General features: G+C 40.2%; 1 protein-coding gene across 1 annotated transcript in view; it reads left to right on the forward strand.

Moving 5' to 3' along the window:
• The first annotated feature begins 762 nt into the window (after positions 1-762).
• BRWD1 (bromodomain and WD repeat domain containing 1) overlaps positions 763-16251 on the forward strand; it is a 59546-nt gene continuing 44057 nt past the window's right edge. The window contains exons 1-13 of the mRNA XM_086477657.1: positions 763-826; positions 998-1056; positions 1266-1295; positions 1481-1540; positions 4676-4826; positions 6027-6125; positions 6694-6854; positions 7476-7697; positions 9663-9763; positions 11329-11399; positions 12615-12715; positions 14082-14122; positions 15666-15764. Of these exons, the coding sequence (XP_086333783.1) occupies positions 763-826; positions 998-1056; positions 1266-1295; positions 1481-1540; positions 4676-4826; positions 6027-6125; positions 6694-6854; positions 7476-7697; positions 9663-9763; positions 11329-11399; positions 12615-12715; positions 14082-14122; positions 15666-15764 (1259 nt within the window). The remainder of the gene's footprint in view (positions 827-997; positions 1057-1265; positions 1296-1480; positions 1541-4675; positions 4827-6026; positions 6126-6693; positions 6855-7475; positions 7698-9662; positions 9764-11328; positions 11400-12614; positions 12716-14081; positions 14123-15665; positions 15765-16251) is intronic.

Genomic DNA, 16251 nt, shown 5'->3' on the forward strand with positions numbered 1-16251 from the left:
GCGCCGACGGCCCCCGGGGCGACCGGCGGCAACCGCTGGGGCCCGCGCGCTCCCTGCCCTCAACGGCAAACGAACAGCCGCGCCGAGCGCGCCCCGGGACGACTCCACACCCCCCCCCTACACCTCACGGAGCGGCCCCGCCTACCAGTTCTCTTCACCACCCGCCTTCTACGCGCAATCCTTCCGCGCCCGGGGCCTCTCGTTCTCCCACCGGGCGTCTTCTCCCCTCCCCGCCCGCCGCCCGCCCCGCTGCCTTGCCTGCATATTCTCCGCGGCCCCTCGCGCACCCTCTCCCTTTGCCGCGCGCCGGTCCCCGCGCGGCCGGGACGCGGACTACTTTCTCCCCCCCCCTCCCCCCCCCCCCCGCACCGGGCGTGCCCGGCGCAGGTGTCAGCGGCGGTGCCGTGGCCGGTCGCGCGGCGGCGATGGCGGCAGCGGCGCCGCCGAGGCTGCGCTAACGCCAGCGCAGGGCGGGGGGGAGGGGAGCCGGAGCGCGAGCGCGAGCGAGGCGTCCGGCGGGGGGCGGGGGCGGCTCGCTCCCGCGCGCGGAGGAGAAGGGAGGGGAGGGGAAGAGAGGGGAGGAGGGGGGGGCGGCTGGCGGTGGGGGAGGGGCGGCGCTGACAGGGCTATGCCGAGCTGGGCCCTGCCCGCGCCAGGCGCTGCCTGAGCCCTAATCCCTGCCCGGGCAGCGGCGGCCGCCGCCAGCAGCGACTGTACCGAGCGAGAGAGCGAACGAGCGGCAGCCGCTGGGCCGGGGCCGCCATGGCTGAGCCCTCGGCCTCTTCCAACTGCGGCGGCGGCGTGTCGCTGCCGCTCATTGAATCAGGTAAAACCGCCGGGGCGCGGGCGGCCGCGGGCCAGGGCGAGAGCTACTGCCGGTGCCGCCGCCGCTCCCTGCCGCCATCTTCCTGACCGTGATGATGAATTACAGTCACCCCCGGGGGCTCCCCCCCGCCAGCCCCGGCCTCATCCCCGTCTCTCCCCGTGTCTCTTGCAGAGCTGTACTTCCTCATCGCTCGGTTCCTGACGACCGGGCCCTGCAGGAGAGCGCTGAAGGTGAGTACGGGGCGCCGCACACTCACCTGGGCGCACAGGCTCGGAGCCCTTGGCCATTCGCTGCCGCAAAGAGGATTGAAGGGGAGGTGTGAACAGCCGGTCCCCCCGTTCCCCCTCCCCCTCCCCAGCCCTTCCGCGGCAGCAGCCGCTTGAGAAGCCGGAGGCTTGCTCGTCCCCTAACGCTGGGTTTTCTTCCCTTTTCTCTGCAGGTGCTGGTGCAGGAGCTGGAGCAGCACCAGGTCTGTGTGGGCTCTGATGAAATCATCTCTCTTGCTGTAGTCAAAAGTTTCCTTTACTTTACAAGTCATTCAAGTTTCTTCCACTCAACTTTTCAACTCTTTCCCCTCAACTCGCATTGTTTTGGATGTCATTTATCTCTCCTTCGCCTTTAACCACTCACTTTTTTTTTTTCTCCTCCATTTAGTTGCTTCCTAAAAGGTTGGATTGGCAAGGAAACGAGCATTATAGAAGTTATGAAGAATTGGTGAGAGGCTTTTTTTTTTTAAAAAACAAACTTTTCATTAAGACGATAACACTGTTGTTAGACCCTTTACCTTTAAAAGGTAAGCCCGAAGCTTTACCGTCCAGTTTCATTCCGGCTTTGTTAAAACATTGGAGTTATTTTGGGAAGGGCCCTTAATTTCTTTACATTAGACTAACAAAAACACAAGTGGTGTTTTAAATTGAGGATATTGTTTACATAGCAGAGGTGGAGCTTGGCGTTGTGCGTTGGTACATGCCACTGCCTACATATAGGGAAGAACCAATCTGAAGCAAGGTTTCATTTCAGAGTTTCATGAGCAAGTTTGTTACATGGGTTTTGATTTGACGGTATTTTCTGGTTGGCTTCCTTCATCGGTCCCCTTCAACAGATTAGGAAATGAAATCGCTGTTCAGAAATCAAGGGTTGGCAGTTCTGGTGCCTATGAGTATGCTCTTTATCTCTGGTGACTCACTGGTCGTAGCTTTGTTTCTAAATATTAGGAAGATATGAGTGATCTCTCAAGAGCAGGTACTTTATGGCTTCAATGGCTGGTGGTGTTTGCTCTAAGTGTTTTAATTTATATCCATTTCAGAATGGGAAGCTGTCTTTCCTTGGTGTTTTATTTTACTGCTTCTTAAATGGCAAAGTACATTTGGCAGTTGTGAAGTGATGGCCTGGTGGTGCCTGCCCAGCATGGGTTTATCCTGCTTTATTTTAGTTGATCTTGTTTTCTTCTCACTTTTTTCCCCCTAAGATTCAGGCATTCCAGGTTAGTTGACCGACTTCTCCCTTACCTATCAGTTTGTGTATTGTTACAGTTAAATCCCTGTGTCCCTCTTTTGTAACAGCTGAAGAGCTCAGAATCATATTTGCATAGAGAAGGAATGAAGTTTTGTTTAAAACGTTTTCTTAATTATTTAAATGATAAACTAGATTCCCTCTCTTCTACTTGTCAGTGTGGTCAGTTGAGCAAATGAGTTTTAAATTAATGCTTTAAGTTGCTAAAAAGCCTAGTCTTGCTAAATAGGAATACTTTCAAGCTCTAACGTGAGTTTAGTGAACATGAAAGTAATATTAAGTTTAAAAAGGGTTGTTTGGGTGTGTTTTTTGTTGGCTGGTTGGGTTTTTTTTGACCCCAGTTTTTCTGGCAAAAAGTGATGATGTTGGCAGATGTTGTGTAGATTCTTCTGACTTAAGTACAGGTTTTTTATCCATATGCTGTTTGTTATTCATATACCGTTGTGAGATTAATTCCTTAATATGTGCTACTTCTACCTAGTTTTCCTATAGAATTTAAAAGAAATCTCTACCTGGGGTAATAGTATTTCAGAATGTCCAAATTAATCTTGTGAAGGTTTCAGTTTCTGCTTTTGAGGGGCTTTGGGAACCTTTCATCGTCCCACTGGTCTCACTCTGGATTTACAGAGACCACAGACAAATGCAATCATGTGGTGCAATTATTTCTTTTCCTCTTTGTTCATCATGGAATCAGAGCAAGACTTTAAACTAGCTGTTCCCTCCAAAAGCTGAGTAAAACTACTTAAAAAGGAAATGAGTTGCAAGGTTTTATGTGCATGCTTTTATCGGGGATTGCATTTGGAATGTATATTTCCTGATGATGGTGTGCAAACAAAACTGTTTATAAAGCTTGACATAAAGTATGCTGAGCTTTCTGTCCTGAATGTCATGGCTGGTATTGCTCTATGCCAATTCAAGAGGCAAAATTTATGAAGAAATGATAGAAAAAGTGCATTTTGTAGTCTTTGGACTACCAAATATGTTTCTTATAATCAATCTGAAGCATCTGTTGAGCTGATTTTCTTGGATATATTTGGCTGTGTGGTAATGTTAACTATTTTACTAATACTACCACCTCCCCACCCCCCCAGGAGTACAACATATACCCCCGCAAACTTTATACATTACTTGAATTTTTATTATTAAAACAGGTGTTAGATTGTGGCTTAAACTGTGCATTCTCAATACTCTGTGCGTTTGGGCAACTCTTTGTTGAACAGATCTTACCTGGCAGCATGTGGTATTTTTCTTCCCATTGCTCTGACAGCGAGGTCAGCCTCGTCAGGACTTTGTTCCTCTAAGTCCCGTCAGTAGGCTCAGGGCGCAGCACAGTAAGCACAAGCCAGTCCTGCCTGTGTTCTGAGCTACCTGGGCAAGAGGCCGCAAACCTGTGTTGGTGTGGCCCTCTGCCTCTCCTGAATGGATCGGCTGGGAACAGCCTGGCTGCTGAAGTAGCAGCGTGGCTACTGGGTCTAACTGGTTTTTACGTGGCCAGATCAGAGAGTGGAGTAAGCGTGGGGCCGTTTGTGCCTGCTGAGTCAGACCTCCTCAACAGTTTAAATTTATGGTTCTGATGGTTTGGTGTCCGTGTAAGCTCTGCTTTGCATGTTTAACTTCTGCATTACTGTGATTGACTTTTTTTTCATTGAACTCCCAGAAAGAAGGGGGGGGGGGGAAACAATCAAAACCCACACGTATCTGTTCTTGACTGAGACACCTGAGTGTGTGTGTGGGTGTATTTTTTTAGATTGTTAGATGTAGATAGTATGGGATCCTTCCTGAATGGACTGTTTTGATCCTTTTGGTTTAAGGAAGTAGGGCAGTCTTATGCTAGGCAGTACTGGTTCTTCAAGGAAACTGTTTCCAGAGAGATTGTACTCAAACCTACTAGGATGCAGTTACTGAACGAGCACTGTGTGACTGAAGTACAAGTTGCATAAATTCTTGTGCTTGATGACAATGAAATTCTCTGTGATCTTGAGTTATGAGGGTTAGAATTTAATTTTTTAATTTTAATAAAAATAATGGGGTGAATTGGGCGAAAGCAGTCATTGTAGGGTGCTGCACAAAGAGGTGACACGTGTGAACGTTGCAGGCTTTTGGTGGTGAAATGCTGATGTGAAGTAGTTCATTGCAGTTACTTTTACTACAGCTTTCCTGTTCTTGGGGAGTACTCGCTGAATTTACTAGATCAGAGCCTAACAGAGTTGATTTGGTTTTGTAAGTTGAACTTAAAAATATTTCAACAATATTTAATATGCCAGTGATTATTAATGCTTTTAGATTCAGTTCTTCTGGATGTATCATATATGTTTTTAAAACTCAAATTTCTGTCAGGTGCTGTCCAACAAACATGTGGCTCCAGACCATTTGTTACAAATCTGCAAGCGTATTGGCCCTATACTGGATAAGGAGATACCACCCAGCATTTCGAGAGTGAATTCCTTACTTGGTGCAGGGAGACAGTCATTGCTACGTACAGCAAAAGGTATGGTTTGTTTATTGTTTGAAATGGGTATGATACATTTTCATGAGTATATGGTGAAGACTTTTGTAATACTTAAAAGTGGTGAGCTTTCACCAAAATTGGTGAAAACCACGCTTCCTCTGTACTGTGTTTAACCAACCCGAACACCAGTGATCTGTGTATTAGAGGTCTAACTATATATTGATTGTTGTGAAAATAAGGTTTCACGTTGCATCAGGAGACTTATTGTTGCTCTGAGTGCTGAGGCCGCTGAACATGGCCAGTTTTCAGTGTTACTACAATACAGTGAATCATCAGGACACAGGTGCTGCTTCCCTAACATCTCCCGGTGTGGTGTTGGTTTTGAATGCGGTAGCTGTTGTACTCTGTTCAGTGCAAACGTGAGACGGTAATACCAGTTTTCTGAAAGTTTTCTTGGTTAATGCAAAGGGCATCAAAATTGGTGATTGTGAATTCCGTACATACGCAGGAGGAAAGTCCTTGGCTGTAACTTAAAGGCGGTGGTTGGCAATGTGTGAGCACATACTTTATTTGATAGAGTAGATGGTAGCTTTAGACTTACCTCTCTGAATGTCTCTAGGAGGCGGGTGTTCATGTGTTTGTATGAAGTTCTGTTGGGTAGCTCGATGCTATGATGTGAGATGGGTTTATGGGATACTGTTGTGTTTTCAGTTACCTGTCCTAACTGCTTTAAGGGGTGCACACTGAACGACAGCGAGTGTTCTGTCCTGAAAATCAGGATTGCAATGATTTCAGCGTAGGTGTGTCAAAACCACTGTCAGTGTGGGAATTTTTTTTAAGAATTGCAGAATTGTCCAGCTGGAAGGGTTGGATTCATGAATATGTTAAAAGTCTTAAGTGCTTTGCACTGAGAACAAGTAGGAAAAATTCTGTTGAAAAGTTACTTTTGTGTTAGATTAACTGCAGGGGCATCACTGTTTAGGAGTAATTTCAGAGTTTGGTGGTTGGTTGTATCAGATTTTTTCCCTCCTTCTGTTACTATACTAAATGGATTTTTCTCTCCTGATGCTACGCTGTTGATGAAAGTTTTGGGGCATTTGGTGTTCCTGGTTTTTTAGTTGCTTCAATGGTGTGACTGAGACCACCCTTAGATATGTTCTTTACCTTGTTTTTGAACTGCAGCTCTCTTGGCATTTTTAACGTGTATTTATAATGAACTTCAACTGATTGGTTTTAAAGATTGCAGGAACACTGTTTGGAAGGGCTCTGCATTTGCTGCTCTTCATAGAGGAAGACCTCCTGAAATTCCTGTAAACTATGGCACACCACCAAATCTTGGTAAGCGCTTTTCAACACTCATCGCTCCTGCTGTGAGCATACAATGTGTATCCTGATACTGGCCTTGCTACGACACTGAAAATCGCACCTCAGAACTGGGTCTGGAGGCTTATCTGGAGAACTTCATATGACTTCACTGGAGGGAGGTATTGGGTACAAAGGTCTGCTCACAGCAGGAGTGAGACAGTAGCCTCTGACTGACATCTTTTTCTTTTATAAAGCCCCTGTATTAAAAAGATAAGCCTACAGGAAAATACAAATCCTTATTTAGATAGAAGGATTCTTGTATGATTTCAGGTATAGAAGACCATAGGAAAATAAAGAGAACAATTAGCACTTCTTATTTAGAGACTGAAGTTTTGATTGGGGCAAGTTTAAAATACTGTCTTGGTTTTATACGTAGACAAAATTGAAAATACAAAAGCTTCAGATACAGTTTTATGAAATCTGAAAATCACATCTAGTAAGTCCTTAAGTAATGTATTAATGGAAGTTGAATAAAAACATGTTTAGAATAGACCTGCTTTAAACATCAGTATGTTCATTCTTTGATTTCTTTGTGTTCTAGTGGAAGTGCATCGAGCAAAACAATTAACTGGATATGCAAAGTTCAGTACTTCGTTTCCGGGAAGTATGTATCAGCATGTCAAGATGCACAGGCGGATTCTTGGCCATCTTTCTTCTGTGTATTGTGTTGCATTTGATAGGACTGGACACAGAATATTTACTGTGAGTTGATGGACTAGATCTGAATCTGAATATAGTTCTAGATGGATGCAAGGAAAACAAGTTTGAATGCATGTTATCCACCTCCAGGAGTTTTAGCATATCAGTAGTGTTAAAATGTAGCTGATTAGCTCTATGCTGTGCTCAAGTAGAACAATTTGATGTAGTTAAAGGTTGGAAGCATGTAAGAAATCATTGTACTTCATGTCTGGTCAGGTGTTGACAGTGATGCAGGAGTTTTATTCAGTGGTGCAGTTCGATGTTAAGCAGGTTTCATGTTCTACATGAAGTGGCAGAGGAGAGACTGCTTGTACAGAACAGTATGTTCATTGGCCCTTGCCATTGTTGTAAAGAATCCCCTCAAATTTATTCCAGACTTTTTGCATTATGAGGTATAGATCTGTGGTGACTGCAGTGTAATCCTGAATCACAAATGAACATTTTGGGGTTTTTTAGTGTTGGTCAGATGACTTTCTTTCAGCTTAAGTAGCATACATGGTTTTAAGTAGAAGTGGTTTACTAAGCTGTGGAAAAACATAGTTAGGTTCTTTAAAGGAGACCTAAAACTTTTACCCTGATTGTCTTTGAAAATCCTTGCTGAGCGTAATAAGTATTTCTTTCTAGGGCTCAGATGACTGTTTGGTAAAGATTTGGTCAACTCATAATGGCAGATTATTTGCCACATTACGAGGACATTCAGCAGAGATTTCTGATATGGCTGTCAATTACGAAAACACTATGATTGCGGCTGGAAGCTGTGATAAAATGATCAGAGTGTGGTGTCTAAGAACTTGCGCACCAGTTGCGGTCCTCCATGGACACACAGGGTCCATTACCTCATTACAGGTATGTTTTCTTAAGTGTTCCTACGTATTGAAGCACAGATAATGTAGATGGATTGTAAGGAGCAGACAGTTCGCAAAACTCAAAGATAAGTTTCGTTTGGCAGTGTGGTGTGCGAAGTTCAAAGGTATTTTAATCAAACAGTAGAAAACAAGAAATAATTTGGGGGGGGGAAAGATACTGTTGCACCTGATTGGAAAAGTTAAGTGTCTGCTTTAGGAGTAGGTTTTAGTTTGGTGGGACACCCTAAGATTAGCTGTCATATTGATAAGAAATAACCAGTTTCCTTGGTTGCTTACTGAAATTGAGAAACCGTTACATGAATGCTCTACACCAATAGAGCCTTCTGTCTTTGTGTTGTAACTTCTGGAAAAGGAAAATTAGTACCTGATTTTCTGTTTGTGGAGAAAAGTACTTTGTGGTTGCTGTTACTAGCTTAAGAAGTAACTCAACAAGTGTACGTCTTACTTTTTCATGTCCCAGTGCAAGAAACTGATGTTCTGCTTCCCTTGAAGGCTGCACATGAATGGCAAATAACTTTCACTGTGCCTGTTACTGTGGTTTTCAGATGACTGAAGTTATTTGTGTGAATGCCTGTGGGAATATTAAAATCTGAACATGTAAATATTGATGTCAAAAAGTAGGCAAAACCACAGGAGAAGCCTACTTTTCTTTAAAAAAAAAAATTTAAAAAAAGTTCCTTGCCTCCCTGAAATTCCTGAGTGTTTAACTAAAGATAATGACAGGAATCCTTCTTCACTTAAAAAAGATCACTAGCTGTAATATTTGAGTTGTTGGAACCAAAGAGAATTTCTGGGAAATATTGTGTCCTCCTGTTGTCTGTTGCTGGAGACATGATATGCTGGTTTATGTGGGTCAGTGTTCTGATCCAGTATGTGTTTCTTACAACTTCTGTGATGTGGGTATATATCTTAATCTCAAAAATATAAGTTATTTCAAAAGTGCAAAGATATTCAGTGTAATATGTTGTGTATTTAAATTTGAAGGCATTGTAATACTTTCTTGGTAGTCCTTTGGATCCCATGTAGTTTTGGCCTTTGTAATTCCTTATTTAACAGACAAACTAGTAGCTCGTTATCCAGATTTGCTGTGTTCTCAAATGAGATAAACAGGCTTCTGTGAGTGGTGAAGAGTAGCTACCCACCAGCTTGTGAAGTTCAGTATAAAAAATAATTTTGCAGTTTTCTCAAAAATGCTGCCTCCGAGAGTGATCTTCATGTTTGCAGAGTTTCTGTGGCATTCATTGCTGGTTTTTTTTCTTTGTTTTTTAATGGCAAAGCACTTATTTGTGGTGTTTCTTTTACTGTATGGTGATTTTGTTGTTGTTGTAGTTTAGGTATTCTTAAAAATACTGTAATTACAATACGTACAGTTTATATGGCCTTTTCCAACAATATTAGTTGTAATTGAACAATTTAATCAACTTGTGTAACTTATGTTCTGTAAAGTTTTCTGAAGGGTAGCTCTGCATAGCAATAAATTCATGTATTAAGGAAGTATGTGTGAGGACTTCCTATAAATTCATATGTGATGCTGAGTTACACATACTTGAACTGTCTCATAACTGATGCTCTGCTTAATTACAGAATTTAAAAAGTAGGTCTGTCTAGTGAAACTTCCGTGTATTTTTTTACTCTGCTCATTACTTTATCCAGTGACAAAATTTTTAGTGAGTGATTGTGCTTAGTTAAGAGTTCGAAAACAAAGCAGTGAATGAATTGATTTTATATAATGCGATAATTGAAACATAGACCACAAACTTATTTTAAAATAATAGGAGATGTTATTTTCTAAACATTAAAAATGACTGTTATCAACAACTGCTTTAGCATTTTAGTTGAAAAATCCAGAGTAAATAAAAGTCTTATGTTAATGTTTTTAGAAGTTCATAAACAGTTTTTAAATACCTCTTTTTGTACATGTCTGATTTTACTCTCTTCTCTTTAGTTTAGTCCGATGGTGAAAGGCTCCATGCGATACATGGTCTCTACTGGTGCAGATGGAACTGTTTGCTTTTGGCAATGGGATACAGATTCCATGAAATTCAAGTATGTAGATGGGGTGCTGATTGACTCTATGCCATACTATGCTTGATTAAAATAAGTCAAATGCTTTTAACTAGCTAAAAATACTTGATTTTTTGTGATAATAAAGTATGTTGTGGAAATAATCTATTATATAATTATTTTAAAGCACCATCACTAACTGTGTCCTTTACGAATTTGTGTTATTGCATTGTCCTGGGTGATTATCTGGGAGACACATTAACTTCTTACTACACTGAAAGTACAAATGTAGGACAACTAGAATTGCTGCAAACATAAATATATTGGAATACTATAATAAAGCCTTTTGTTTGTGTTGAGTTTTCAACAGTCCTCTCGTTTTAGGATCGCTTGCAGAACTTGCATGCAGAATATGTTCAGGATCTTTTTTAAATGTTCTCTGTGTGATTGCTGTTTATTTGTACAGAAAAAATAGATTATTACTGGAAAGAAGAGATCTGGGATGATCAGTCTGCATTCAGTGTTGTGCCGTGTAATAGTAGTTGGTATAAAATGATCCACTTTACATTAGAGCAGCTATTTAAAAAAAAAATAGTACTTCAGAAAGGAGAAGATTATTTTGCCTTTTAAATCAAACTTGTGATCTTAAGGGTGTAAAATTGCAACAAAAACTATTAAAGGCGCAGTTTCATCTGAAAATCTTTTAGGGCTGTAAGTTATAGGAGGAGAGTGTTTAAACTGGATCCTTAATTATTGTCCTTCTAAAATTGATTTAGAGGACTGAGATGTAAGCATTGATTAAATTAGTTTAAGCATGGACTTAAATTGGCTTAAATGTGGGTAGATCTCAAAGCAGCATTGTTAGGATTTGAATCTCTGTACTGCGTATCATACAAACATAAGAAATATCCTTACACTGAAGGCTTCAACATTTCCTTTGACAAGCAGAAAACACTTGAACAGAAAAGCAACAGAATAGTGAGTAGAAACCTGTAATGCTTGGAAGTGGCGCAATTTGCTGGCTTTCTCCTTAATGTGGTTCTTAGTAGCTACCTTCTGTGAGATTATGGCCCTGTCAACTGAAAGAGTGTGTATATGACTTGTAGAAGAGGAAGCCAGTCTTTGTGCACACGGTGGTTTAAATGTCGCAAAACTTTTATTTACTTCTGTAAAATCTTGCGATTTTGCACAGCATTCTGCAGTAATGGTATTTGGTAGGCCTTATTTCGTGTACTGTTGGTGGCTCATAATGTGAGGGCAAGAGTTCAGTATTTCATGGATATGTTATGGCGGGGTTAAATCATACTTAGCGAAGGATGAGAGAGGGTAAACGTTATTTGGTATGTCGTATTATCCTTGCTAGGTCATAGCATCTTTCAGAAACAGTCAGAAGCTGTGTGGGCTTCAAGTACCATTTGTGTATGTGTACAGTAGTTTTGAAAAGTAAACCTTATTGCTCATCCTGCTGCACAAGATTTACAGATGTTACTGTGTGTATTTAAGAAGAATGTGTTATGTAGGTGTTTGAAGAAACATACCTCTGTTTTGAAATGTTGATAAAAAGCCAAGTTCTGTGTGTCCCATTTCAAGCATCTTTTCTTTTTAAGCAATCGGCCAGTGAAATTCACAGAGAAACCTAGACCAGGGGTTCAGATGCTTTGTTCTTCGTTCAGTGTAGGTAAGTCATGTACAGATGGGGTTTAGTTGTGATTTCTCTTCCTTCCTCCTAAGTAGTTATTGTAATACTCTGGTTGTAACAGCTTTAAAATACACAAAACCAGCAGCTGTGCAGTAAGTAATTGTATATATGTGTGTCATTACCCTGTTGACACTATTTAATCATGTGACTTGCCTTAGCTAACAGTGAAAGACTGTTGAACTATTTGATATTGTTTTCCTTTTGCCATTTGTGATTTTACAGAAGTAAAAGTCACCTGATGCTTGTTTACTTTTTATCCATCTTTACTGGATTTTTGTTTTTGTTTAATCCCTTAGTATAATGGCAGGGATTTGCAAAATCACTTCTCTAAGATACCACAGTGAACAGCAGTGGAAGTGGTTACAGCCAATAGGAGGAGCTTTTGATTCTGTGCCAGCTGTATGCAGGGATAGTCATAAAGATCTCTTTTTTTTTTTATTTTTTTTTTTTTTTTATTTTTTATTTAGAATATACAAATGTGTCTGTAAACGTGCTTTACTCCTGGCTTTAGTCTTTCTTCATTCTAATCATGTGGGTGACTTATAGGAAGGCTTGCTCGTACAGACAGCATGAACGTTAGAAGAAGCTGGAGAATTTCAAAAATAAAATGCAAACCAAAGTGTAGCTTGTTAACGTTGTCAGGATATAGCCCTGGGTTGTGTTTGGGGTTTTTTGAGGTTTTATTTGTTGGGGTTGGTTTTTTTGACAGCACTTACAGGTGCTGAGAGGCGGATCTTAGTCTTGCTGCCACCACAGCTAAATACTGGTGTACTTAGGCTGGTTTACTTATGCTTCTACCAGTCTTGAAGCAATTCATATGCCGCAGGTGAGTTGTATGCTACATTAAAAGGGTCATCTAGATAATTCTGATGACTACAAGCCATATTCCCCATCATTGAAGGCCTCTGTGCGCAGTTAGTAGCCTTAGATGTTTCAGCATTCCCCTAGTTAGTACATTTTAAAATCTTTGTAATGCTGAGTATGACTGTTTATTTTTACTATGGCTGAGAGAGCTTTCTGGGGCAAGAGGGGCGTTTCCTTCCACGTCTGTCAGTGGAAGAGCACAAAAAAAATTACCCTCTTCAGATAATTTTTTTTTTTGACTAGGCATCTGAGAAATGGTGATCTGTTTTAATTTCTTAACAGTAGCTTAATTATTGCTTGATTTTTTTTTAATTTTTTTTTTTATAACAGGTGGTATGTTTTTAGCAACTGGCAGCACTGACCATGTCATCAGGATGTATTTTTTTGGCTCTGAAATGCCTGAGAAAATAGCTGAATTGGAAAGTCATGCTGTAAGTAAGATTGTTAAATCTAATAGTTAGTCACTTCAAGCAGTATTGAAGTTGCACGTTAATGTTGTTAGTGGGTTTGTAGCAATGTTCTTTTGCTGAGTATTTTTAGAACTTATGCAGAATTTTGGCCGGTCATCTCAATGTGACGACCATTTTAAAGACTGGAATGTAGCAAGGCGATACTTAGGATTCTGTCTTTTCAGCTGGATGTCATACATTTCTCTAATTTTAAAGCGCGTGGTTTGCTTGATTGCTTCCCTCTGATGCAAGTGTGCCCAGCCACCCACATAGTACATGCTGCATACAGGAAGTAGATAGGCTGAGAATGTGGATTTCATTACTCAAATTATTTACCATTTCGCACCTTTTGTATGAGATCTTTAAATGGGTTTGAGTTTTCAGAATCTCTCTTCTGTTCGTCTTGACCTTTATTCATGTCTTCAGTAGCTGTACAAGCTACTTTATACTTCCTAAGTAATAAGTCAGCTTGCTGGTGCAGTGTTGTTTCCCCAGGTGCTTTATGTAATGTGCGCTGTCTGTCTTTACTTGCTTTCTTGATATAACTGATACTTGTTAGGAAAAGAGCTTCTTGGATAAAATAGTCTTTTTTATTTGTGTACCTTAGTCTCGTAGACTCTGTCTTCTAAGGAATCTAAGGGAAACTTGGCTTAGGTTCATGTGCTGAAGGTTCAGTCATTTTTTTTCAGCACTTGATGCACAAAGAATCTGTAGTTGTACTATGGAGAATTTAGATTTAGTTGAACTCTTAAAGCTCTTTCAAGGGCAGGTGTTAAAATACTCCTATTTGTTTTGTTTGCTTTGATATGTCTTCTCTAATACTGAATATGACTTGAACCATTTATGTTATAGTGATAAGGATTGTTCAGTATATATTTTGTTTGTAGAGAAGACTTGCAGCTCTGAAGTAAACTGATCTGGGTGTGCTGTCTACTTTTCCTGTAGTTTTTATTGCTATAAAAATCAGTAACTAATTGTATATTTCTTTAAGGAATGTGTAAGTAGAGGTGGGAACAACAGATTCCTCTTGATTGTAGTTGGCTTAGGATATTGGAAATATATATTTAAATAGGAGTTAATTGGCTGCCAGGTTATTAATGGACAGTTATTTCATCTGCCAATCCTTCATATTTAATTGGAGCTTTTTTAAAAACTTGCATTTTAAATGCATTAACGGTTAGTGAATTCTGGTATTTGTTGGACTTGGTTGACCTTGCAGTTAAAACTGTTAAAAATGATACAATGTACAGTTTATTCATTGTTTCAGATTTTACTAAGCTCAGATTTGTCAGAACCGTATTTCCTGTTTAAAAACGTGATTTCTAACAAACTGTACTTTTTCTTACAGGACAAAGTTGACAGCATTCAGTTTTCTAACAGTGGTGATAGGTATGTTGAAAGATGCTCAAGTGTGAACAAACAATATGTTATTTTGGAAATAAGAATGTATTATTCTTGTCACCTGGAGGTTTCTAGTAAGAAAATTCTACTTATTTAGAACTCAAAGGGGAAATTTGGGCTAATCCAGGAGAGCATAGTTAAGTTTCAGCTGTCTATTTCAGCTTTCTATTGATGTCGTTGGACTGGCTGGATTTTTATTTGCATGGAGGAATGTTACCACTTTTTAACATGCCTCATGTATTAGTGGCTTCATAAACCTCCTCTTCCCCCTCCTCACCTTTCAGTTTTGGGAAGTATTGGATCAAAACAGGGAATGGGAAAATGCAAAGCAAATGGTCTATTAGAAGTTTTAATCCTTTTCTTTTTTTTTTTCTAGCCTATTATTATTTTTTTAAGGAAATGGATTTAACAGAATTTTACAGCTGAATTGGGGGTAGGAGGAAGAGTTGTGTAAATTCCATATGTGAAACTTCACCCATACTTTCAGTACAGAGTGGAGTCAAAATTGATCTCTGATTGGCCTATCACTGATGAAGATGTGGATTTTATCCTTCAGGGTAGACTTACATCTGCAACCATAAGTTGCAGCTTTATTTTTATTGGCTTTTTTCTCTTCTTGAAAGCCAAATACCTGACTAAGAATGCTAGTCATCTGTGTTCAGTTTGGAAGTTGTAGTTGTCTTCCTTTTAAATGTGTTTTTCTGCAATTGTACTTCTCTTTGGGGGTCATCATGTTGCACTGGTCCATCCGCGTCACCTACATGGATTACTTTTCAAGGCAGTGCCAAAAAAAAAATGGCGAAACTTCTGCTCTTTTGCTTGGTGACACTTTCTCTGGAAGATGTTTAAGATTTATAATTATTATTAAAATTAATTGCAGCGAATTAGAGCACAGTCATGATACATACACCTAGCATGCAAACTGTCTTTTCACAGAGTTTTGATTTGTGGACTAGGGTGGTTATCTTTGCATGTCTTCCAATGTTTTAGTTGTTCTCTGTAGGAATTTCCATTGTGCTGCATGGATAGTTCAGCAGTTCATGAAATAGAAGCCTGAACTGCCATGGTTTGTACCTTGGTATCTTAAAGTAAACCACTGTTGGTCATTTCCTTTATGCACAGTTATGGGTATGAACATCTCGGGTTTTGCTGTGCTGATCTGTTCTTCCTCTGCCTCAGTATCTGATACTCTACAGTTTGGGTTACTTAAAACACTTCATTAAAGTATTGTAATTGAGAAGGAGCTCAGGTTGAGGTTGTGAACTGAATTTAACTTCGTGACTTGCTTCTGTTCGCGTTTTTACAACTTTATTCAGTTTTTCAGTTCAGAAAACTCTTTATTTCCTGGCCCTTTGGAAAGAAGGTTAATGGACAGGTTACTGTAAAGAATTCTTTTGCACACAAATTGAAGATTTCACTTCTCTCAGTCTTTCATTGTACTGTTTTAAATTGTGGTGGTGTGTAACTCTGAATATACTCTAAAGCAAATTCTTTTGAAATTGAATTAACTATCCTGTAAAACTTCTTCAAGGTTCATAAGTGGCAGTAGAGATGGGACAGCTCGAATTTGGCGTTTTGAGCAAGCAGAATGGAGGAGTATTTTGTTGGATATGTCCGATCGATTACCAGGGTAGGTGAAGTGTTGTCTTTTTTTTTAATCTGTTGTGTCAAGTCGGAAAGCTTAACTTGTGGTCAAACTAGAGCAAGTGTTAGCAATGTTATGATCAAGTGGTGTGGTCTTTGGGGGGGGTTGTGTGTGAAATGAGTGTTCTGATGGTGTAGTAACTTGCTAAGTTTCAGTTTGTTCATGAGTAAATATTTTTATAGGCTTCAAGTGTACGCTGTGCCAGATTAATTACATTTCGTTTGTTAGGGAAAAAAAGTTAACAAAGTGCAATAGATTTTCTCTTTCTGGATTTCAGTCAGACATCTGGTATGTCACAAGAGAAACATTTTTAGATTAGTAAAAATAAGATAAGCTCTTTCTGGGAGAGATCATGACAGGTGGTAGGTGAGTTTCATCAAGGACTGATCTTACTATTTTCATTGATTCTATTGTACTTTTTAAAGTGCATTAATGAAACATGCTGGTGGCACACAGTTTTGAATAGTGTCAT

This window comes from Leptosomus discolor, chromosome 1 (genome assembly GCF_034619465.1).
Source record: "Leptosomus discolor isolate bLepDis1 chromosome 1, bLepDis1.hap2, whole genome shotgun sequence".
Lineage (NCBI taxonomy): Eukaryota > Metazoa > Chordata > Aves > Leptosomiformes > Leptosomidae > Leptosomus > Leptosomus discolor.